General features: G+C 40.0%; 1 protein-coding gene across 4 annotated transcripts in view; it reads right to left on the bottom strand.

Moving 5' to 3' along the window:
* The window catches only part of LOC117491443 (core-binding factor subunit beta-like), a 36359-nt gene extending 10983 nt beyond the window's left edge, over positions 1–25376 (bottom strand). For 2 of the 4 annotated variants that reach the window (XM_034141424.1, XM_034141425.1), the window contains exons 1-5: positions 24967–25376; positions 24326–24412; positions 18348–18464; positions 2435–2551; positions 1760–1855 (exon numbers count right to left, since the gene is read on the bottom strand). In XM_034141424.1, the coding sequence (XP_033997315.1) occupies positions 1760–1855; positions 2435–2551; positions 18348–18464; positions 24326–24412; positions 24967–25044 (495 nt within the window). In that variant the 5' untranslated portion in view covers positions 25045–25376. The remainder of the gene's footprint in view (positions 1–1759; positions 1856–2434; positions 2552–18347; positions 18465–24325; positions 24413–24966) is intronic. The other 2 variants (XM_034141426.1, XM_034141427.1) reach the window with 1 other exon arrangement.
* Between the last annotated feature and the right edge of the window lie 203 nt (positions 25377–25579).

The following is a 25579-nucleotide window of genomic DNA, read 5'->3' as shown; positions in this document are numbered from 1 at the left end:
GGTATTTCACAATTCCTGATGTAATTTGGGTAAGTCAAAATTACTTTATATTTCTGTGATCTGCAGCACGGGTGAATCAACTACTTTTCCTCCGGAGGCTTTTGGGACACATGACAAAACTGAATAAGTCAGTCAATAGTTCAGTAAAATCAAATCAATAATCAGATTAGATGTATTGTCAAACTGATCATGCACTTAACCTATACATAAACTATAAATGGTATGTTTACATTTAAAATAATAATCTAAAAGCACACAACCACACATCACACAAAAGCCACCCCAGGTGCTAAGCAAATAAAACCCAAATGGAAATTTGACTTGGACTGCGTCTATATGTCTTTAATGAAATGGTGTCCTGCCATATCGTAACTACAATTAATTAAAGACTCACAAAGACATAATTATGACACATTTAGAACAGATTTTAGTCACTTTTGCCTGATCTGGAGTATTTATCATTTACTAAGTCTCTTAATGTGATTTTAATATTTTGAAATGTTTTGCAAAGAACACGGTGCACAATGTACTGTTAACAAGCTGTCGAGATGATGAGTTCTTTAGGTGTCATATTTAAAAAAAATCTGAAAACACCTTTTGCAAATCTAGAGGCTAGACTTATACACTTGGAAGGGTTTTGTTAGGCTAGACTAACAAAGCCAGCCCACAATCTTGAAACTTCCCTTTTTGCTTAAGGTCGTCTCCCAAGGGAGGACTCGAATCAGAGAAATGACAGCTTCACTCAGACTTCAACATGTGAGCCAATGTTTCTACACATGGTCAGATGAATGAGACACCTGCTTGAATATCTTTGGTCAATTCTCTTGTGGAAAGACCTCATTCGATACATTCTGTTTCTACATACATTTGAGCTCCAAAAAGAAGGCTGTGTTTTAATTTGTATTAACAGTTCTTGCTTTAGAAAGAAATTCTTAATTCACAAAATTGGCCTTTGTATATTAATTACTTATTTCATGCTATATTGAATTCTTGAAGAAAAAAATTATCTTTTACCACGCATGCCTCCACGGGGAATGAACATTTTTTAAAAACGAGAAGGTTCTCGATGAATTGAAGAAAACAGGGGCGGCGTTTAATAACAGACAAATACATTAAAAACATCTGCAGTCGTGTAATTGAATCCAAGTCTCATTCATCAGGTCATTGTTAAATCCAGCCCCCATTTACCTCAGTTTATCAACAATGTTCTCAGTTTCTTTGATTCTTTGTTTACTGTGAGAAAGCATGTGAGAACAACACAGTTTTCTTTAAGAATTGAAGGTAGCACAGGATCATTTGTAAGTGATGGTCATTTTGTGGGTGAAGTATTCTTTTAATAACAGCTGAAATGCTTGTACCTGATGTCCTCCAGTGGTGCAGAAGTGTAATCAGGCATGAGACAATAAATCATCACTGGGTGTACTCCAAGATGCACACCCAACAGTGATGCTGTGTTTAAGTGAAACAATGTGTTTCAATTTTGAGTTAAGTTCATCTTAAATAAGTGGTTGAGTCAGACGGGGGAAAAGTCATTATAATGTTTATCTGTAAAACACAGTAAAGAGGTAAAACTCATAGTTCACATGGCATGTTATCCAGACTCAGATATGTATCTGATGATTAGGCCGGCTTTGCGAGGCTAAGACAGGTCTCAAGCAGAAGCAGACGCGATTGGGGCTAAACTATCAAGCAACAGTCAGCTTCTTTTTGAGATTAAGCATCATTTCCCTTTAAACATCGCCATTACAGGACCTCTCACCTCAAGATCCTCTCTGTGTGATCGGTCTCTGTCTTCAAAGTCTCTGGTTCTGCGTCGAGCCTCTTCAAAGGCTGCCTGGGCCAAAGCGTCCTCTTGCTGCAGGCACACACACACACACACACACACACACACACACACACACACACACACACACACACACACACACACACACACACACACACACACACACACACACACACAAACAAACACAAATACACATATACAGATAAAGAGTGAGATGAGACAGGGGAAGATGTGGTTTTTCTATTCATGCACACCATCTTGGTCTCATTCCCAGGGCGTCAAGTAGCAACATTTTGTCACACCCCTTGAAGTCTGATCCCGATTATGAAGGCACCTTTTAATGTTATAATGAGATGCATAGAAAACCTGACGTAGTGATAAAGTTTGTTTAGGAGGGAGTTATTTCAAAGATGTTACTTGACTTATTTTATTTTTTTACCCAAACCACAATCTTATCCTTTACCTAACCTAGTTATTTTGTTTCAATACAGAACAATAACCACTGCTGGTTAGACACATAGGGCTACTCATTATATTAAAATGTGAACCCAAGGAGTACTGACCAAGTGTTTGTATGTGACGAGTTGAGAATTAGAATGGGTTGTTCACACCAAAACACATAAATCAGTCTGCATGCGTGTGCTGTGTTACCTGCGCCCTCTCTTCATCCAGTTCCAGGTATCCCATCCCATCCAGTCTCTGTAGGTCAATCCAGCCTCTCCAGGTCACACACACCCCGTTCAAAATCATGGGAGCCTTTAAATAGACCTGGATGGAGAGAGAGTGAGAGAGAGGGAGAGATTAATGCCAAAAGCAGATATTTTTTATTATTTGTGCAACATCACTGCAGCACTGACCTGCTTTGATTTAAAATGTGTCCAGTTTTCGTTATTTATAAGGTGTTAATATGGCAAAAAGTGACACGTAGAATTTGAAAAATCTAGAATGTACCAAAAGACATAGATCTGATGCTGTCCAGAACTATATAAGATTTAATTTGGCAAGCAATACCTTTCCAATAAAATAACAGGTTAAAATGAAAATGGCAAGTTTTGAATCCAAAACTGACAGCTGTTTTTGAAGAATCTTAAAAAGCTCTTTGCTCCCGGGATGGAAGTCATCGCAACCTCGCTATTAGTGCTGTGAAAAAGGAAAAACCACCAACTACGTCAACACCTCTCCAGTACAATTGAGTGTTAGACTTCTAAATCACTCACAGACACGCACACTTTGACATGCATGTACATAATGTGCCCATGTGCACAACCCATGGAGGTAAGTGTGTTTTCGTAAGGGAGTGCAACTATACATGTGTACAATGTATGTCATTGTGCTTGCTGCTGCAGGATGTCAGTCCAGTGTTTTGGGCTAATAGGCATTTTTTATTGGACTAAATACACAAAAAGTGATCAAAAATAAATATCATGTGCCTAATAAACATCTTTATCCTATTGTATTTGAGTGTGTGTGTGTGTGTGTGTGTGTGTGTGTGTGTGTGTGTGTGTGTGTGTGTGTGTGTGTGTGTGTGTGTGTGTGTGTGTGTGTATTTTATTTTTAATGGCCATTGCCGTCTATGACTTTTTCACAGACTGCCAGCTGAAATACGACTTTGTGGTATCTAATCCTTGGTAATAACTTAATTTGTTTCCTGGAAATAAATGTGATGTTGTTTTGATGTTCATGTGACTTCAGTTCAACCTGATATATCCAAACAAAGTGCAAAACAACATTTCAGCAGGCTCCCAACAGATCATTTCCTCCGTTTTGTCAGACCTTGTGAGTTTATGTTTTGCCTCTCTGTGAGAGGGAGAGCAGAACAGTTGGACAATGAGCAGTGATAAAAAGTGTTACCCATTTCTGTTATTCATGTGCAGCACAGTTAGCCCATCAACAGTGTCAGACAGACAGAGGAGGCACAGACTTAGTCTCTTTCTCCACTCCTGATTATATAACATGGCTATGGCTCTATTCCAGAAGAGCAGTAACGAGAACATATGTAAGTGTGGCCGAATCTGTGTATGTTCATGAGATGAGGAAATGTATACATATGATCACAGAACCATTTCTCTTAGTACATTTGAGCTACTGCAGTGTAGATTACTCTAAACTAATATAAACAATTCTAATGAAAAATAAAGTCACAACACAGAGTTAGTTAACTAGCTATTTAAGTAATCATTAGTAATGAGCGTTTAGCAGCTTACAAGCTAGACATGTATCTGCCAAAAGTTGGTTGAGACCAAAGCAGAGCTAAAAGACGAGTTGCCAGAAACATAAGCATCATCAAAACGACGCTTATGTTTGTGAGCAAAAAAAGGAAACAGATTTACCGAAGCAATGCTTTGATTAGCCTTTCAAAAAGAGCTGTATAAACGTGTCTCTCAACCTAAAATATGATCCAAACCTTGCTTAAGTGTGATACAGTTGCTGTCTTAAATTCCTTACTTTTCTTCCTCTTTCCCACGATACACTGATTTCCATGGGGAAGAGACAACACACAGTGAGAGGCAAGGAAACACACTCAGTCTATTTTTCCCAGGGTAGAAAGTTATAGGTGGTATTTTTAACTGAGTAAATAAATATTTAGGAATTCATTTAAAAAATGAAACACTACCCTCAAAAAGGGGATAAACCCAGTTAAATGGAATTTTCTGTGTAACACTGGGCAAACTTCATGTTCCTACATTTTGATTCAGGCTATTTTTGGACAGCCTTGCATAGGGACTTCTTTTACCGCAGCTACCCACACTGCACCGGGGTTCCAGAGGAGACCGCACTCCAAGAGACTGTGGGTATTTTGTGTTTATTCGAGTGAATGTGTGTGTGTGTGTGTGTGTGTGTGTGTGTGTGTGTGTGTGTGTGTGTGTGTGTGTGTGTGTGTGTGTGTGTGTGTGTGTGTGTGTGTGTGTGTGTGTGTGTGTGTGTGTGTGTGTGTGTGTGTGTGTGTGTGTGTGTGTGTGAGGGAAAGATGGCTTCTACATCTGTGGGGCTGCATGTTGCTTTTAAAGGAAACTCCATTTGGCTTGACAGGCAAAGTGTGTGTGTGTGTGTGTGTGTGTGTGTGTGTGTGTGTGTGTGTGTGTGTGTATGTGTGTGTGTGTGTGTGTGTGTGTGTGTGTTTGTGTGTGTGTGTGTGTGTGTGTGTGTGTGTGTGTGTGTGTGTGTGTGTGTGTGTGTGTGTGTGTGTGTGTGTGTGTGTGTGTGTGTGGGGAAAATATGTAGAAACGGCCCAACCACAGACTTCCTCTGAGAGAGAACCATGTCAAACCCCCACATCCATTTACCAACACACACACACTCACGCGAAGACAGAAGAACTCTCACACACTGCAGCACACTGTGAATAAGAAAGATAGAGAATGAAATTCAGTGGAAATGATACTGTTTAAAACCAAGAGCAAGTTTTGTAAAGCTCTAGGTGTCAGAAACGTGTGTTGTTCTACTGATTTGTATTTACCTGTAGTAATTCTGTTGAGAAGATTTCTAAATTAAAGTTAAGAACATCTGGACAATAATATAAACTGCCCTGTTAATGTATCATGTCAGCTTTGTCTAAAATGCAGATTACAATTCTAACCTTTTGCAGATAAATGTGAACATAAAAACATTTGATAATCCTATACAATGTTATAATGAACGGTTAAACTTTCTTCTGATAATTGTAAATGTAAATTTCACATTTGTTGCCCTGTGTTCTTCTTTAGATTCAGTGTTGCTCACTAGAATGCATCATGTGTTTCCATGAGCTCTAACACATCTGCCAAATTCATTTCCTTCCTCATTTGAGTAGCTGTTATTTTTGTACTTTAAATCCATCCATCAAATCCATGATTAGGATCCAAGGATTCTGGTGTGTCCTCTCTCTGTGCATGTGCATACTCTAAAAACACAATAAGGACCCACTTATAGTCAAAAACAAGAGGTCACTTAATAGTTTAAAGTAAATTACATGACATAGCCTTTCACCGTCATAGGTTCTCAACCCAAATCTGAGGAATGTTTGATCCAAGTGTTAGTCAGTGCTCTCAACACCATCATCAAACCCTTATGAGGGAGTACATTTTGGATGCACATGTTCTTACCTCCAGATAGGATTTGTGGAATCCATGAGAAAGAGCACAGAAGCTGCTCTGGAAGTTCAAGGTGATAGCCTGAAACACTTAATAACGGTTTTACCATTATTTGTGTACCTGTTCTTACAGACATGCATGCACTGGGCTCTTACATCATCCAGTCCTGTGAGTGTGAACCTGAACATTTAGATCACATTTCCGTTGACAGTATTCTGCAGTCAACATGACGTGATGAGCATATTGCAAAAGATCAAAACTTAAATGTAGGTGATTTTAGTGTTCAAACTAAGGCTGAAGGATTTTATTGTTTAACATCATTGACCTCAAGTCATTTGTAGTGTAGTGTAGAGTCAAAGGATGAAGTTCCAAATACACAACATAATGTCATCTTTCTTTTTGGTTGAGCAAAGACTTCCTTCTGCAATCAGTGTTGCTGCAGTCTCGTGATTCAATGCAGACTATTTCTTTTCCTGTGAATTCTGAGCACAAACGGGCCTCATAAACCAATTGTTTATAAGAAGAAACATATTCTTAACAGCCACATAGACCATTTTTACAAGTGACTGATGTATTTTCGGATATATTATTAGGTTAGAGGTTCTTACAACAGAATCTACGTTCACTCAAGAGCATACTTTTGTAGGGCTGACGTAACACTTCAACATTGATTCAGTGAAAGCATCCCATACCTATGTCCATGCACTACTGACACTATGTCATATGAATCTTGTTTGGCATTCACTTCTCCATCCTCTTGCTACTTCTGTTTGAACATTTCAATTTCTGTGTGCACACAGAATGATCTAGACTCCTCCAAGTTACTGTAAGTACTTCCTACTGTGTATCTATATGTATCTGTGTGTGTGTGTGTGTGTGTGTGTGTGTGTGTGTGTGTGTGTGTGTGTGTGTGTGTGTGTGTGTGTGTGTGTGTGTGTGTGTGTGTGTGTGTGTGTAGCAGTGGGCAATTTTGCTGACTAGATGGTTGGCATCAGGCTGAATGAGACACAGTATGCCAACACATCCCGCTACATCTGCGTCACGCACTGACTACCAACACACTTTCTGATGCACACACACACACACCCACACACACACACACACACACACACACAGCAATGCCCACGAGGTGGCCCACAATGGGCAACTGTGTTTTCAGCCTCGTGAGTTGTGGCAGTCTGTCTCTCCCACACACACATGCAAGCGCACACAGTCACACACTGATAAACACATTCAAATAAACAGCACGATGTATTACCAGCTCTTTTAATCCACACCCCCAACACCATTATGTCTATATATGTGTGTGTGTGTGTGTGTGTGTGTGTGTGTGTGTGTGTGTGTGTGTGTATGTGTGTGCGAGTGTGCGAGTGTGTTTGCACATTTAGAATAAGAATGAGCTCTAGTGAAAATCTGTGTGTATGTGTGTGTTATTCACACAATAAACAGCTGTGTGCGTCTGAGTCAGCAGCCAGCACAGGCAACTCAGGCTCTCTACTTTTTCTTTCTTCCTCACTATCCTTCCATGTGTCTTATCAGATCAATAATATCACCATCCTCTTCTCTTGTCTCCAGAAAGGCATTCAATCAATTAAAAAAAACACATTAACTCACAGCTTCTCTTTAACAGCCAACAACAAAGACATAATCCCTCCACTGAATACAACTCCAACAACGACGCCATGTTTTCATTTCCTGCAGTTATAAAAAATGTAGGACATGAAGGTGAGATGAAATGACCACCGTTTCAACATCAACGGAGAAGTAAAGATGGGCAGATTATCAAGAAGCATGAAAATGATGTTTTTAGATTCCTCGCAAACAAAACCTAACTCAAGTATTGTAATAGCATTACCATATAAGAAACAACTCTTTCTGGTAGGGCTGCACAACATTGACAAATTATCAATATAATATAAAAAAAATACATATAGTGCCATTGTTTCTATTTTAAACATCGCACAGACAATAATTTGTGAGCAAACATAAATCAAATTAAAAAAAAATAGATCTATTTTTACAATGCTTGTGGCACAATCATTTGGCTCCGATGAACACAAATTGAGTCTCATATGAATTGGATACATATAATAATAATAATCATAATATTAACTAATAATAAATAATATTAAATCATTTACCATTATTATTATTATTTTATTTTTTAATTATTATTATTGTATATTTGTTGGTAGTATTCTAATTATTATTCTAATTATAATATGTAACAAATGCATATGAGGCGTATTATTATTAATCACGCTAGGGCCGTGTGACAGGGATGAAATCCTCCAGTGTGGTTTTGGTAACTTTCTTTTGAGGAAAAATTATAGAGCAATTATTATAAAGAGGAATTGACAATTACTAGCAAAAGAGAGAAAGGGAAGGAAAGAGACAGAAAGAGGAAGGTGTAGCTGTAATAAGTGTATGTGTGTGTATAATTGAGCCAGGTGTGAGAGCAGCCGGTGGAGATCAAGCATGTGACTGGCCTTCTGTTTTTAATCCCACACTGAATACAGCCTACTAACGTCTACTGACCTATTGTCTGAAACACACACAAACACACATACTCACACACTCTCTCTCTCTCTCTCTCTCACTCACTCACACACACACACACACACGCACACGCACACGCCCACACCCACACACACACACACACACACACACACACACACACACACACACACACACACACACACACACACACACACACACACACACACACACACACACACACACACACACACACACAATAGTACGGGACTCTCCACTTCAGTCACTCTCTCTGGTTCTGCTTCCCACCCTGTAGTTATAGAGGCTGCAAAACACACCTGACACCTGATAAGGGATAATGTTGAATACTGTTCTGCTGCTTACTGTGTACTGCTAAAATACAAATTGCTTATTTGATTTAAAAAAAACAAAAACATTGTAACTTTATGTTATTAAATTAAAAGCCAATTGAGGGCCGTTTTTAGATGTTTTTTCAATTTCAAAGAAACATGAATAGTAATGCATAAATGTATGAAAGACATTATCTCTGAGATTAAAGGGGCACATTTCCCCACCAACAATTATACATTTACGAAAACGCAAACATGAGTATTCTATAAGATTATAAAGTTATGTTGTGCCAGAAACTCTGAAATCCCCTGAGATTTAAGTCACACATTTATTGGAAAACCACACGATTGGATCAACCTCATGAAACCACAGTTAACACCAGTAAACAGGAAATGCCACACGTACACACAGGGTTGGGTTGTAACGGAATACATGTAACGGCGTTACGTAATCAAAATACAAAAATCAAGTAACTGTATTCAGCTCGCGTTACATTTGAAAAACGAGTAATCTGATTACAGTTACTTTCGTAAACCTGAAGTGAATACATTTTGGATTACTTATTGGAATTATTGGTGGAAAGATTTCCTCACAATATTTAATATTCATTACTAAAGGTACAGCCGAATCATCACAGCGCACAAAACCTATTACCGCCGCAGATGGACCAAAAAAGGGAGCGTTTGAAAAAATGTGCGGGTCCGCTCAGTGAAACAATAACAACGAAACATGGAGGAACAAAAGTCTGCGTTTAAATCGTGGCGCGATATCGACACCACAGGAAAACCTCCTTCACTTCATGAAATCTCTGCAGCACCAGGAGGCAGCGGGAGGGTTAACTCAGCCTCGCCAACCTCGCTAACGCCAGTGTTGGCGGACAGAAGGCGACACGCCCGTTCTAAGCTGTGTCCCTCACTCCTCACATCCCAAGCTGTATCCCCAAAAAGTGTATTATGTTGTTACATCGTTTCAGATGTTATGTTTCAGTTGTGCTCTTGATAAGCCATTAAAACAGTAAAAACACATTCAGTTTCCTTTTGCTTTTTGTGTCTCCTGTTCACCAAAACATACCCATCTGTGATGGAAAAAGAAAGTAATCCAAAAGTAATCTGAATACGTTACTTTTTTAAGACACATAACTGTAACTGTATTCGGATTACTTTCAGAGCCATGTATTCAGTAATCAGTAACTGATTACATTTACAAAGTAACCCTCCCAACCCTGCGTACACGTTAGTGCAGGCTGTATTTCTGTCAGAATTAGAGATTACAGTCCTTCTCCTTCGGCCTTTTTGTTGTGCTTCCACCAGATAAGGCCCCCTTTTTTTGTGTTACTTTGATGTTTAAACTATTGTTACCAGTGCAGAAGATTTTTACTTAAGACTGTCGGATAATCCTTACTTTCTCGAAGACCACTTGAATTACCATATGAAGGTTAACATTTTGACAAATTACATAACAAATATGTTGCCAACCATCCCCAGCTTTAATCTTTAAAGATTATTCATGTAAACATAATTTCTTTTAGAATATAACCCTCCTTTTCCGGATATGTAATTTATTTTCTTTCCCTACATTGGCTCTGATTGACTAAGTTAATATTACTACAACAATAAAGAACAATATCTTGTGCAGCACACACATCACAACACTTATCAAAGCGACTGTCAAATATGTTTTATTTCCAAGGAGTATTAGCCAGATGTGAAAGGAACAACATATGACTTTGGGTTGGTCTCTAGAAATCAAGAAGCCTGTTTTGTTTTTGTTTTATTCATTGTCCTCTCTCTGAACCAATTTTGCTATAGTAAACTCGTTGCAACGACTCATGACTCAAATCTTATTCTTCAGTTCTGTCAGTTGTTCTATGTTTAGAATTGAAATACTGAAGACTCTTGTCAAGTCATATGTTTTCTATTGCAAAGTAATTGTTCACTGGTTCACTGGCAGTTTGTATTTCCATTGTGAGTTGGCCCTGGCCCACGCAAAATCTCTAACTGCCTGTAGACACATAATGTGCATCAATGCTATGCAAAGTCATCTCTGTGCACACAGAGGGGCCAAAAACCACTGTTTGTTCCTATGTCTTTCATGGGCATGGAAAATATCATGCAAATGTATACACAGGCTGCAGATTGAGTTACAAAAACAGAGAGCGTGGAACATAAGGAGGAGAGTGTTGAGCAAAGATCACATTATTCCACTTCAAATAGACAGGCGTTAAACTAAAATGTACATTAAACCGTGATTAGCTTAGTTTAAGACCAAGACCATATTGGCAATAAAACACTAAGGGCAGACTGGGCATGTTCATCTATCCACCCCTTGTTATGCATATTTGCAATTGCCGCAGAAAAGAAAATATTCTAAAAACGTTTATCTCAAAAAGAACATTAATACTTGAATGAGGTGTAAAAGTTGGTGTATCTACTATTCATAAAATGTAAAAGCGAAAAAATGCAATGGAACCAGATGTGTAGTTTATTTGGGGTTACAGACAGGAAGCATGTAAACATCCAACAAAGCTTCTGCTCTGCGGAAGATACAATACATATTCTCTTAATCTCTCTACCTGTAACCACAAAACGCTTTTAATCGCATATCTGTAATAGATGGAAACAAGCATTTTCCCACATTTTCTTTTGACGATTTAATCAAAATGTGGTCAAAAATATTATAGATTTGGATGTAAACCTGGCTAGTGACTTATTATCGGCTCTTAAGGAACAAGTGGTATTTCTAGACAGGAGAGACAGAGCTAGCTTCTTAGCATGCTTATTTCAGTGATTATCTTTGCAACACAATACGTAAATGGCTTTAATATCAACACTGTAACCTTTTTACATTCTGTTGGTCGTTAATTCGTGTTGTGAATGTTTAACTGAATTCCAAGCCAAATCTTAAAAATTGCAGCTTTCAGAGACACGCACAAATGTTAAAGTCCAGGTGAGTAGTGCATTCCCCAGGTCCAGCTTAGCAGACACTTACTGGAAGAGAAGGTCTAAGAATAGAGAAATGGAGTAACACCCACATGCTGGTTTTCACACCAGACTGACCTCTCCCTACACAGTTTTCTATCTATTTGTTGTTTACCATGTATGCGTAAATGCACTTAGACAGAGATTCTGTAACAAAGACATGATCCCACACTAAGAGCATATAAAAAGAGGACCTTGTCTGTGCCTGTGCGGCAGTGCATTATGGGAGTGGGTGTGGTCATTAATCTAAAGCCTGGAGCAGGGAATATGAAACCCTGTGGGAGGAGATGGCAACGGTACTGTGTGTGTTTGTGTGTGTGTACAGGGAAGAGGTTTTGAGGTGCATTCATGTCTTTTAACAGAGAGACTCCATAGGTCTGTGAGGCTACGAAGAAAGTTGACTTATACTGATTGAAATTAAACAAGCTTACTGGACATTCACACAATGTACACAAAGTAAAACACAACTACACACACACACACACACACACACACACACACACACACACACACACACACACACACACACACACACACACACACACACACACACACACACACACACACACACACACACACACACACACACACACACACACACACACACACACACACACACACACACACACACATATACAGACTGTCGAGCAGCAGTAGCAGAGGGAACCAATTAGTGGACTGGCTTTGATGATGTCACTGACAAGTCACGCACCGGTGGCACGGCTTCCGTTCAGAGGGAAACATAACACCACACAGTGCGCATACACACACACACACAGACTTGATGGTGATATGCATGTGACAGAGGAGAATCCTGGAAGCTTAAAGTTGATGACTAAATTACAGGGCAACAGAGGTGTCAGATAAGAAATGATCTGAGAGGGCTTTTCATCTCTGTCAACTGAAAGAGCTTTTTAATTTTGGGGGATAGAGGCTGAGATTACATGTTATCATGTGCATCAAAAGAATAAATGGAAAACATGCCGTTCCGACAATATGCATTGTCCCAATGTGATGATATGGATCAGTGGCGTGACAAGGTTGTGATTGGCCCCGGTGCAAATATTGTTTAGGGCCACCCCCCCCCATCGCCCCAAACATAAGCGCACGCTGATGCACTCACACACACACAGACACACACAACCACTCAGAAGCGCCACATGTAGGCTATCAACAACAGCCTGCGCTGGCCTCAGACCACCACAGCCTGACAACGGCACAGCGAACTAATCACACAATCCCTTTACAGAATTAATCGAGATTTGGAGGACGATGTATGACAAAAAAAACTGTCTAATTTCGTCAGTTTAGCCGTTACATCTCCTTGTTCTCTCTTGTCCTTTCTCTTTTGAGCGCCGCTCTTGTGCTTTGGTTTGCTGTACATTATAAATGCAAGCTATTCAATTTTTTATGATGCTGCCAAATTTGCTGCTGCTAGCTACAGTACAGTACAGGTTGATTAAACGGTTCGCTCATCACGCAAGGTATCACATGACATGAAAGGGAGCAAGGTCATTGGACAGACAAATTACAAATTAATTAAGGTTGCTTGGTTACTTTGAAGACTGCGTGAACCGGTCAATGCCATTGGGGCCCCCCCCAAAAAAAAGATATATATATATATTTTTTTTAATATATTTTTTTTGCATGGGCCCCTGGCCGGCTCTGGGCCCAGGTGCGTTGCACCGGCTGCACCGTCGATAGTTACGCCACTGATATGAATATGCTTAGTAAAAATATCTGTTTTATCATAGTATACAGTAGATACAATTTAACATTTCAAGGTGTGAAGCTTAAGCACTTCACAGGTGAAATACAATATAATTATTAAATTAAAATAACTATTTGCCAGGACTTCACTGCTTAAAAAAACACTTTGGCTGCCGTGGAAAATCAGATGTATGTTCCGCAGCGACGGTAATAGTACCTGTACGTTTGGCCCAGCCTAACCATGCATCCATTCTTACCGCCACTAAGCAGCTAATGTTAGCTAATTGCTATGAGCGCCGCTGCAGCGTGAACTTAAACTAGTGGTGTTACAATCAACACCATCCCAGCAGGAACTGTTTCTAGCAGACGTTGAACTACCGGACACCAGGCTTATGATAATTGATTCAAAAAAGTTTATTTGTGTGGAAGTAAATTGCAATCCATAATCTTGCTACGGACCCCCTGCTTCCCCTCGAGTACCCCTGGGGGTCCCCGTATCCCCGGTTGGGAAACACTTCACTAGGACAACTCTATTTTGGGACAAAGAGACCGAAGATATAAGAAATAGGAAATGAAAGTTGGGGAATTACCTCATGTACCATTAAAGAGCCACGCTCAGTAACAAACTATAAAGCAACACATCTTTCTGTACTGCATGTGTGTCCTTCACATATCTCGAGAATCTGATCTATTTTACCGTTGAAAGTTGTATTGCTGGGGACACAAGGGAGTGCTGTTTTAAATGTGATGCAACAGTCTTAGCAAATCCCTTCTTTACTGGATTCTCTTGGTCCAGACCAATGTGAGTCCAAAGGAGTTGTTCAGCTACTCTTTCTTCACATTAAAGGAATCATTGCCAAACCTGCAGAGCATCTGTGGACAGAGGCACAAAACAAACCTTTGGGATTGTTGATTTTCCATACAGTTTTCCTATGGTCCTCAAAGGGAGCTGAATTGCTGTAGGCAGGGCTTATATTACAAAACTATCATAACTATTGAACGTTTTTCTTCAATTGCGACCACATTTGCTGGACGTGTAGAATAGATAACATACAAATACCAATATATGTGCTGTAAAAGTATTATCTAACTAAAGGAAGGAATTCCTGTTTGTTATCGATTTATGTATGACCAATCAATTTCACACCTTCCAAGTGTTTTGCTGAAGACTGGTGGAGAGGGCTGTGATGTGTGTGATTTTAATCAGAGGGGCAGTTCTCGACAACTAAAACATGCACGCAAGTTGGATGAAAATGTAAATTAATTATCAAATGTACAGGAAATGGTCTGAGAATGAGTGAAGCCATGTGTGTTCTCTGTTTGGTTTTGTAATTGAGCTCCTCCCTGACAAGCCACCCTCATCCATCATGAAGCTGACACTCGTCTGCTTCTCATTTTGTCCCCCCTTACCACTAATCTCTTTCTGTCTCTTTTGGCCTTTTTTAGGTTTTGTTTACCGTTTATATTTTTGTGTGTTATTTTGTGCGCTGATATGCATATGTCAGGTTTAGCAATCAGTCTGGCGCCATCATCTCATCAGCATGCAGGGGTATTGCACAGAGCTCGCACACACACACAGAAACAACCTTGAACAATGAAACTTACAGAGTAATTCCTGTGGTTTCAACCTCACGTCCTCAGATATGACTTTTCCGCCGTGCCTATGGTTTCTCCTGGAGTCGATTTTTTGTTTTTGAACCGAACCCTAAAGTATCCATGACTGAAAAATAGTTTGAGGCCAGAAAAACTGCTTTGTTGATACCTCTTACAGTAGCTCTGATACCTTGGGAGCAATGAAAATGAGCATGTTTCACCAACAGCACTCAATCCTCTAACCTTATTTCTCTTTTTGTTCTGAGTGTGACACATTCATTACAGCATCCCAGGACCACAGGTTACATTTGTACACACAGGGGAGGTGGTTAGGCAAGCTGGATGGATTAAGTGTGGGACAGGAAGGAAGGAAAGACCCGTTTTTGTTTAACCTAAAGGGCACAGGAAGCATGGCAGTTTCTCCACACAAAGGAAACCACAAACACAACGCTTTGGGTGACAATACATTCCATGATAAAGGAGTTCATTCAAAAAATAAAGCAAAAACAAAACTTTTGATTGACATTTATGTCAAGAACCAAGGGAGGGCAGAGAGATAAGCTTAAGTCCCATTGTATAAGAAAATATGGTGGTCTCAGTTATGATAAGGAATCTATTACATTTCTAATAGATCAATACTCAAATAACTTAGAAAAATGTGAATCTTCAATTTTTGTTATGACTATAATTCATATATCTGTAGGTTTGAAGTTATATACTGTCTTTAAACTCTAACACTCAAGCAGACTGCATTTCATATTGGCTGCTGATGCTACAATTCATTTTCTGGATGGGGTTAGTGTGTGCTTGCAAGTTAGCAGCTAACGCTAAAATTAACCTCGTCCACAGCTGGCTCCCATTAGCCTGCAACGACACTGAGAGCCTGTACTTCAACTCGTTCTCTCCGTATCTCACACACACACACACACACACACACACACACACACACACACACACACACACACACACACACACACACACACACACACCATATCCAGTTTCAAAGTTTAACCTGGCTGCGCTATCCTTATGGTTTGGCACTGTCTGTGTTTGAAAATGAAGGCGGGAAAGAGGGAGGAATGGAGGGGGAGAGCGAAACGAGGGAGGATAGAGGCGAGGGAAGGAGGGGAAAATTACGCGAGGGAGTGAGGGATATACCATGGTAACGAGAATGTAAGATAAAAAAGCATAACAAATATAAAGAGGGAAGCCTGGATGAATGGAGGAGACAATAGGGTGGATGTCTATAGAAAAATACCACGAGAATAAAGATACACAAGCAAAAGAAGGGAAGCTGAACGAAATGTGTGTGGGTTAGCTGTGACAGTAATTAAGAGAAGAAGTTGCAACGTACACAGATCTCTGCCACGGCCTGACAGTTGTTGTCTACAGGGAGGTCCAGTGGGATGGAATGATGATGTGTGTGTGTGTGTGTGTGTGTGTGTGTGTGTGTGTGTGTGTGTGTGTGTGTGTGTGTGTGTGTGTGTGTGTGTGTGTGTGTGACATTGAAGCTGGAATCCTTTTTGCAGGATCCTTTTTACACTTATGCACTATTACACGGCTCAAGGCTCTGCACTGGAGCGACTTAATGAAGTTGTACACTTTCTACTAAACAGTATTTCTTGCCTGTCCTTCTATCCTTCATCCATGTAAAGTAAACAAAAAAAGACATAAGAAAAGCCTGAAACGGTGTACTTTTAGTGTCTTTTAGTCTAGCTTCATGAAAAAGAGCGTTTCATATCTGGCGAAACGTGTTGAGAATCGCTGCTTCCCTAACAGAACCACTTTGAAACGGCTTTACATTGACGACTCCTAACCTCATTAAAACTTCATAGTTCTGTGAGCACCATTGAGGTGACAAAGAAGAAAGTATCATGTTACACACACACATACACACACACATACATGCATTCTTCTCACTGGCTGCCACTACACCATAAAAATATTGTGCTACCAAAAAAGCCCATACACACAAACACACACACACATACTTTTCCCAACCATCGTGGCACTTGTGTTAAATAATTAACGGTGTGAGATTAGTCCGTCAGCCTTGGGGCATGGAGGTCCATCGATTCCCCAGAATGCATTCTTAATGAGCCGCCAGCCGGCATTCATTTCAGCTGGCCAGTGTCTGTGGAGGGCCCTCTGATACACACACACACACACACACACACACACACACACAAACACACACACACACACACACACACACACACACACACACACACACACACACACACACACACACACACACACACACACACACACACACACACACACACACACACAAAGGCCAGGCTTAGCGCCAGGGGAGACAATTAACATACACATAAACACAACAGCAGCAGCACCACTGCACTGTTCGGTGGATATCACCTTGACAACAACTTCAGACACATCTTCTGAGCTCTTTAAGTTGTTTAACTTTGAACAAGCAACTTACCAAGAAGCTCAGCAGGGATTTCACCGGTGTGATTGGGATCACCATATCTCAGAGTATGTTTGATGGATAATAGGAGACAACGAAGAGACCACAAATTACCCAGCACACCCTGGTTTACCAGCTCACATTTGCACAACAGAGAGCTGATTACAAACGGATCCCTTTATGTTGTCTTTGTGGACATGTGTACTGGGACCAATCTCTGGGGCTGAAAAAAGTAGCTTTTGTGGAAGTACCAAAAAACAAAGTTTCTTCAATTGCCATTTAAGGGCTGGCTCCAAAAAGGATCAATCTACGACTATTATGTCAACATATCCCATTTAACAACAACAATAAACATGCACTAACAAACATCTATTTAACACCAGTGAGATGGATCCCTCATCTGTTGCTATCCACAAGGTCTCTTTTCTTTTTCCTTGTTTATTGTTGAGTTTCTCTGAACTCTAAATGTGATTGATTTGTCTACAACGTGGAACAAAAAATATAGGTAATTCCTCAGTTCTTGACAACTGTAAATCTAATACACTTTTTATTACTCACCTGTTTGTTTGAATTGGAATAAGGCTTAAAGTTAACAAACACATTGACATGTTCATGAGGTCGAAACTCAACATGGGTATTTATAAATTCACATTAGGTTTTTTGTCTCCATTAGGCGGATGGACTTTCATTTTCATTTCATAAAATGAAAGAGGAAAAGAGAGCCAAAGAGCAGACAAAGATATATGTGTTTCTTCAAATGCTGTCATGTGTTCAAACAAAGGATGAATCAAGCACACATGACTAAAGCCATGAGCAAAACAGCAAAGACATTTTCAAATCCAATCTCTCTGCTGCAACTCAGACCATATGACCATTGCAAAAGGTGAAGAGCAACAGAGAGATACATGTGTGTGCTTATCTTGCACTTGTCCTACCTTTCCCGTCTCTCTCTCGAAGTCAACATATTCCCTCGCAGGAACCTGCCTCTGATCTCCGAGCAGGTTGGCTGCAAAGAACTGTAGAGAGAGGTTTGTACCTGTAGCTACAAAGGCCTGGAGAGGGAGAGAGAGAAAATGGAGAGAAAACAATCTCAGTAAAAAGGACAGTAAAGAGCAGTTTCCAGAAAAGCTGCATTAGTGATATATGACCGTTATGGGGCAGAACGATTCAAATATAAACTCACAGCCCTGATATACTATTTGATTGTTAAGGTATTTTGGCTGATGTCTTAAAAGTCACTTTCATTACACTATCATTTTAGTTCTGTTTTGGTGTTTTAGGCTCTCGTCATCTCACGCCTTGACTACTGCAACTCCCTCCTGGCTGGTCTACCTGCAAATGCCACCCGACCTCTACACCTCTACTTTGCTCCCTTCACTGGCTGCTTCAAGACACTGCTACTGGCCTACCGAACTGTGAAGGGATCAGCCCCTTCCTACATCCAGGCCTTGGTTAAACCATACATTTCAACACGTGCACTTCACTCTGCTTCAGCCAATCTGCTTGCTACTCCATCACTGCTAGTGGGACCCAGGTACCCTTCAAAATCCCGCCTGTTTGGTATCCTGGCTCCTAAATGGTGGAATGAGCTGCAGCAGAAACTCTGCATATCTTCCGTTGCAAACTGAAAACCCAACCTTCTTCGAAAAAAGAAAAGAGTTAGCTTAGGCCTTGTAACTAATTCACCAGCACTAACAATGGTATGACTTGAAGTGAATATATCTGCTCTTTCCTTGTTGTTCAGAGTTTGAATCTTATTTTCTAAATTGTTTAGTTCACAAAATCTTAGTTGATCAAAACTTACGTTGACCAAATAATTTTCTCTTTTTTAAAATGACTCAAATTATGTATTTTATATAATAGTTTTTGGGATAAGAAAACGCAAAGAATGAACACATTGCTGAGTTTCTTTGCCATCACCATTTTGTATTATATTTTTGCCAGGATTAATATTTTAACTTCTACATGCCAGGTTTCCAAATATTTTTGGAGAAATCCAAACAGTAGAGTGGTTGAGTACACTTCAATGTTTTATTCGGGTCTAAGACTGGGAGAGTTAAACATTTTGTCGATCAAAGTTGTTATTTCTCTCCTTTCTTTAACCCCTCAATTTTTCATCTCTCTGCTTGTTCTGACCATCAAATAACCACTTTCTTCTCAAACAGAGTGCAAAAGCACTGTCATGCTCCCCACACAAACACACACACACACACACACACACACACACACACACACACACACACACACACACACACACACACACACACACACACACATAATCACATCATACTGTAGCTTTCCTCTTTTTTTGATTTCTGTAAAATGGCTTCTTGCTCTAATGGGAGGCATTTCCATTAAGATAAACACACACACACACAAACACACACACACTTAGAGAAAAACAAATAAAATAAAAATCAATAGAATGCATTGCCCTGTTGCAGTCAGAAGGCAATGAATTACATCGAGGCAGAAAATCAAGTTAGAAATGTCTGTTTGTGTGTGTGTGTGTGTGTGTGTGTGTGTGTGTGTGTGTGTGTGTGTGTGTGTGTGTGTGTGTGTGTGTGTGTGTGTGTGTGTGTGTGTGTGTGTGTGTGTGTGTTGTGTTTGCTAAGACGGATCAATACTAATGACATTAGGGCTGCGACTAAACTGGAAGCATATGAATTATGCACCCTGTCAAATCAGTGAGAGAACAAGAGAAAAGTGAATGAAAGAGAATAAGGACAAAACAATGGAGAGTGGAAGAACGGGAAATAAAGGAGGAAAAAGCTTGACAATGTGTGTACATGGACACACACAAAGAGAAAAGTCGCTCACACACACACACTCACTCACGGAAACAAGAGCTCAAAGAACACCGAGTCATCATTTGTGCTGTATTTGAAGTATTGGATTACAACCATCTGATACTCATTTGCTGCCTACTACTGCTGGGAGGGGGGGAAAGAGGGAAAGAGCGGCAGAGAGACGAGAGAGATGGAGGGAAACTGACAGACAAAGGAGGATAAAGCATGGGGGAGAAATGAAGGAAATTAGAAATAGGGACAGAAATGGAGGGAAAAAGGGTGACCGTGGTAAAAGCAGCAGATTGTGAAGAAAGTGAAAACGAGAGAGAGAGAGAGAGAGAGAGAGAGAGAGAGAGAGAGAGAGAGAGAGAGAGAGAGAGAGAGAGGGGAAATAACGTTGAGGTATGGAATTGAGACAAAGAATAAGGGGGCAAGGGGACTAGGGTAGTGAACAGAGAAAGAGGGAGATGGTATAAGAGAGGAGGGGGAGACCAGGGCAGCATGGGAATCAATAGTAGTTTGGAAAGCAACTCATCTCTAATGAGCTGAGCTGAAGATAATTTACTTTGAATTATTGTTCCATTTATCAGATCAATCTTGAACAGTTAGAGTCATCCTGTGATTACAGCTACGTGTGTGTGTGTGTGTGTGTGTGTGTGTGTGTGTGTGTGTGTGTGTGTGTGTGTGTGGTGTGTGTGTGTGTGTGTGTGTGTGTGTGTGTGTGTGTGTGTGTGTGTGTGTGTGTGTGTGTGTGTGCGTGCGTGCGTGGTGTGTGTGTGTGCGAACATTGGGGAGATTCCTAATAATAAAAAGCTCAGCTAACATGACAGGTATATGGTAAGAAATAAGGCAAAAACATTTTTTACAATATTGTATCATTATATTTTAAAACATTCAGAATGCATAGAGTTATTGTTCAAAATTCCCTTAGTCAATAATAAAACTCTGTAGAGAAAACCATGAAATGTAAAATAATTTAAATTGTAATAACTTATTACTACTTCCATTTAAAATGATGTCCATTCTCAGTGCATGTGCACGAGAGACTTTCCATATCATGTGTATAAATTCCCTTTTGAAACATGGCTTCCAGACTAGTTGTGATGTCATGACATACACATCTTTAAGTGACCTAAGGCCGCTGTAAAATTGTCGAACAGGTTTGATATCTATCCAAACAACGGACCAGACTGGTATACAGAATTGCACCACAAGGTGTCCCACTTCATTCAATGGCGCGTCGACCATAAATTGGTGGAGCGGCGTGTCGCTAAAATAAGAATAGATGGTCGAGCTTTATGGTCAGTCCACCTTAAGCGAGCCAGGGCTGTTGTCGCTAGCTTCAGGGCTAACCACCTTCACTATTAACAGCAGGTGGAAACCAAAGTACGGGAGTTTAGCTTAGGTCATGAGGAGCTGAAGCATTTATTAACCATCAAATGTACAGACGGGCCACCAGGCTGTCACCAAATGTTGTCTTGCCTCATCACTCCAAAAAATACATGAACTCTCTAGTACACGATGTCTTCCTCTCTCCCAACTCTAATGAAATGTGACCACCGTCATGTTGCCGGCCTCGGCTTGGCAGAAAATCAGGCCAACGCCTGGCCTGTCAGACACTAGCACCTTTGTTAGTTTGTTAATAGACAAACATTATATATTTGTAATCATGTTTTCAGATTGCATTTTGCTACTGCAATACAAGTTGCATTAAGGCACTATGACACTTTCGGCATGTTGTCAATGTAGGATACTTTTTTATTTGCCAAAACGTGTCATAATGAAAACTGCTGGGTCAGCCGTTTGCATAAAATTAAACTGTTAGAGCTAATAGCGAACCTGGCATGCAAAAGCAGAAAACCCCAACTTTAGGTTTACTCTGAGAAAACGTTCCCTCTTTAGAAGGTGAATGTCAAAACGGTCTTTAAGTGTCAAAATCTGCATATGCATCTTTATGCATCCATGTGAAGAAACAACAAACAAAACACTGTATTGACTGAGGAAGGATGTTAAACATTAACAATTCAGTATTATACTAAATGGTGCCCATTTTTTTACAGTTTTTAGTTTTCTGCTCCGTTTCCTCTAAAAAAAGAAGTCTTTGACAGCACGTTCGGGTCTCATTGTGCGGGGTAGTCGTTCACACTGACCATGAAAATAGCAGGCGTCTGGCCGATAGATAAATCAGCAACATGATTTCACAGCTGCCGTCAAACCGTTTAAACCGGGGCCATCAATTTTCACAGAAGAGGCTTATAATACAGTGAGGACAGACAGACGGACGGACGCATCATGTCCCACTAAAATATGGTAAATCTAGATGTCTCCCCCCCCCCCCTCCTCCTCCTGGGATGATGACAGCATGTTTGGGAAAATACCTCGAGGATGACTAAGACAGTAGAAGTCGCCCCCATGCTTGTGTCGTTAGCCTGAAGGCTCTACGCTTCACTTCAATAGAAAGTTCTTAGCGGGCCACACAGAGTAATTAAATAATGTGATTGTAAACATGTCCCATCTTGCTCTTAAGTTATAAACTGCACATCAAAATGCTACGCACTGATTTTTTAAGAAGACAAAAAGAAAAAAAAGAAGACAAAAAAGGTCACACTTGTGGAGGAAATAAAGCTCACCACTGCAGAGAAGTGGAGACAGAAAGACAGAAAGACGTGTTGAAGTCGACATATATCTCCTGGCAGAAGTTACTCTGCAAATGAATGACGATCTTGTAAAATATGATGCATTGTTATATAAACAATCTATAAATGATGCTAACGTGTGCATGAGTATTAATAAACCAGAAGTACAATATAAAAAAATACAATTCTGACAGAGACCATTTTGCCTGCATAACCTACTGCGTATTGTTTTATTTATTTTTTTGATAGATTTTGAAAACGTGATTTTAACTTGTAATGAATCATATTTTAAACAGTAGTTTTCACATTGGATAAAAGAGCTCACATCAGCTCATTTGCTCTTGAAAGCTTCAAATTGAAAATGTGATCCGAGGCAAATCGAAGACGCGGCTAGAGAAGTGTGGTCTGGAAATGGAGGGAGACACTTTGCCACAAACTATCTCTCACTGCAACAACTATGTGATGGCTGCTCCTCTATGGAAACAAAGAGAAACACTGCAGATTTCTAATCCAACACTACACCACATCTAGCTACAAATCTTTGACCAAAATCACAGCAAAAACAGCTTAAGTCCAAACAAAGATAGGACTATGACTAATTATTATTTTCAATATTGATTAATCTGCAATTATTCAATCAATAAAAGTGAAAAAGATGCCTGTCACAACTTCAAACCTGATGTGACATCTTATTTAGTTTTTTTTTAAACAAACAGCTCAAATAAATTCAGTTTACAATCACATTACACAAAGAAAAGCAGCTTATCTTCACAATTGAAAAGCTGAAACGTGATATCTATGCAAGAATAGGATCAATTTATAATCAAAATATTTGCTACTTGATTCAGTGTTTCAGCTCCAAACAAAAATCACGCATTTAAGGGATAGCAGTATTTATAGGGCTACATTGCATTTGTAAGCATCAGAAAGGTGTTGTCTAGTATCTTCCTGTTCACTAACTGTCTATCGCAAATGAGACATGACAGGTAATGTTTATGTTACGGTGCACAATTTTAGGCACAAAATTACAGCCCTAGGAGTGCTGTAAACCATAAAGTGCCTGTTTGTTAACATGTGCTAATGTGTGCTGAGGCGATGATGGCAGCCGCATAACGTAGAGGAAAGAAGTCTGGGTCTGCATGTCTGATAACACGTCTACTTCCTCTTGAAGCAGGGACACATCACACACACACACACACACACACACACACACACACACACACACACACACACACACACACACACACACACACACACACACACACACACACACACAGTGTACAATGTTGTACACTGCTGCGCTGTTCTCATAATAAGAGTTAATGTGTATTTTACATTGGGGACCGCCAGATTCATAATTGCTGTTGAAGATGCTTTTTTTAGGTTATTTCATGAGTTGTGCCAGTGTGTTTTTACTTTATGTAATTTTCCAATTTTTTTCAAAGAGTATACAAGAAAATAAAATGATACATTTAGTTTTCTACTCACTATTTCTGATCGTCCATCCCTGCTAGCGTTCTGGAAGCGAGCTTGTCTCTCCTCATGGGGCCGGTCCCTGAACCCAGTGTATTTAATCTACAAAGAGAAGAGAAAACAAACCTTAAACACAATAAATACATTTATTTTAGTCTACTTCAGGTGTTTGATTTTGGCTAGAAAACACTCCAAATAGATAGGGGATATTTGGCCTTGAATGACGATGCTCATTGCCATCAGTAGGCTGCAGTTTACAGATAAGCCACAGGAATTTTGATTTAAGGCAAAAGGCACCATTCTTTGTCTCTGCTCTTCTTAAAAAAGATCTGTCCAATTGTATGATCAGAGGATTTAAAAGAAAATGGCTTCATTATTTTTTGAGTATATATACAATGAAAGAATATAAGATTAATAAGTGAAAAAGTCAAACAGAAATCTACTTCATAATGTCAGATGGAGACTTATTGCACGTTTGAATTAAACAATTCTGCTTTAGGGATTTTCTTCAACTGTAGATGTTGTAGCACTGAAGTAATGAATTGAAAAATATATATAAAACTTAAAATAAGTCGACAAGCCAGCATGCCTCTTCTTCTAGGTCTGTATTTCCGCCGTCTAACAGAATGGACCCAGTGTAGGAGGAACAGACTCACCTCACACTCCCTGCTCAACTTGCGGAAAAACTCCTCATTCTCAAACTTGCTCCTCTGGTCCGGGACTACCCGCGGCATCTTCACCAACACTTTCTCTTCAGTTTCAACTTGTAGCCAAATCTCTTTTTATTATCCCGCACAGTAAAACTTCAGCTGCTCGTCTTGCCGTCCGTCCCTCATTCACTTCTCTTCCGTGTTTTTTTGTTCCTTGTCTGCAGCAATGTGCTCTCTTACTGCTGCTGCTCTTATTATGATGGTCTGGGTCGTTCTGCGGCTCCTGAGCGCTCCGGGGTCGCCTCTGGCTCCAAGTGGCTCTTTCTGAGTGACCCAGCGCGAGAGACAAAGCTCAGTTTCACCGTGTGGCTCTGTCTCCTCTCCCTCCCTCTCTTTCACTCTTCCTCTATGTCTCTCCACCTCTCTCTCTCTTTCTTCACGAGCGTGTGATCTCAAGTGGCAACGATGCGCGCGCTCTCTCTCCTCTACCTGCAACTTTCAAGTGCCCTCTCCACCTTGGGCCTGTCGATTATTTACGCAATCAATCAAATTGTGACACAAATAGGCCTAATGCATGAATACATATAGTCCATAAAGTGACGTATTACATTAAACAAAC

Source organism: Trematomus bernacchii, unplaced genomic scaffold, assembly GCF_902827165.1.
Source record: "Trematomus bernacchii unplaced genomic scaffold, fTreBer1.1, whole genome shotgun sequence".
Classification (NCBI taxonomy): Eukaryota; Metazoa; Chordata; class Actinopteri; order Perciformes; family Nototheniidae; genus Trematomus; species Trematomus bernacchii.
The sequence above is the reverse complement of the archived record's forward strand: the minus strand, read 5'-3'. Positions and strand labels throughout refer to the sequence as shown.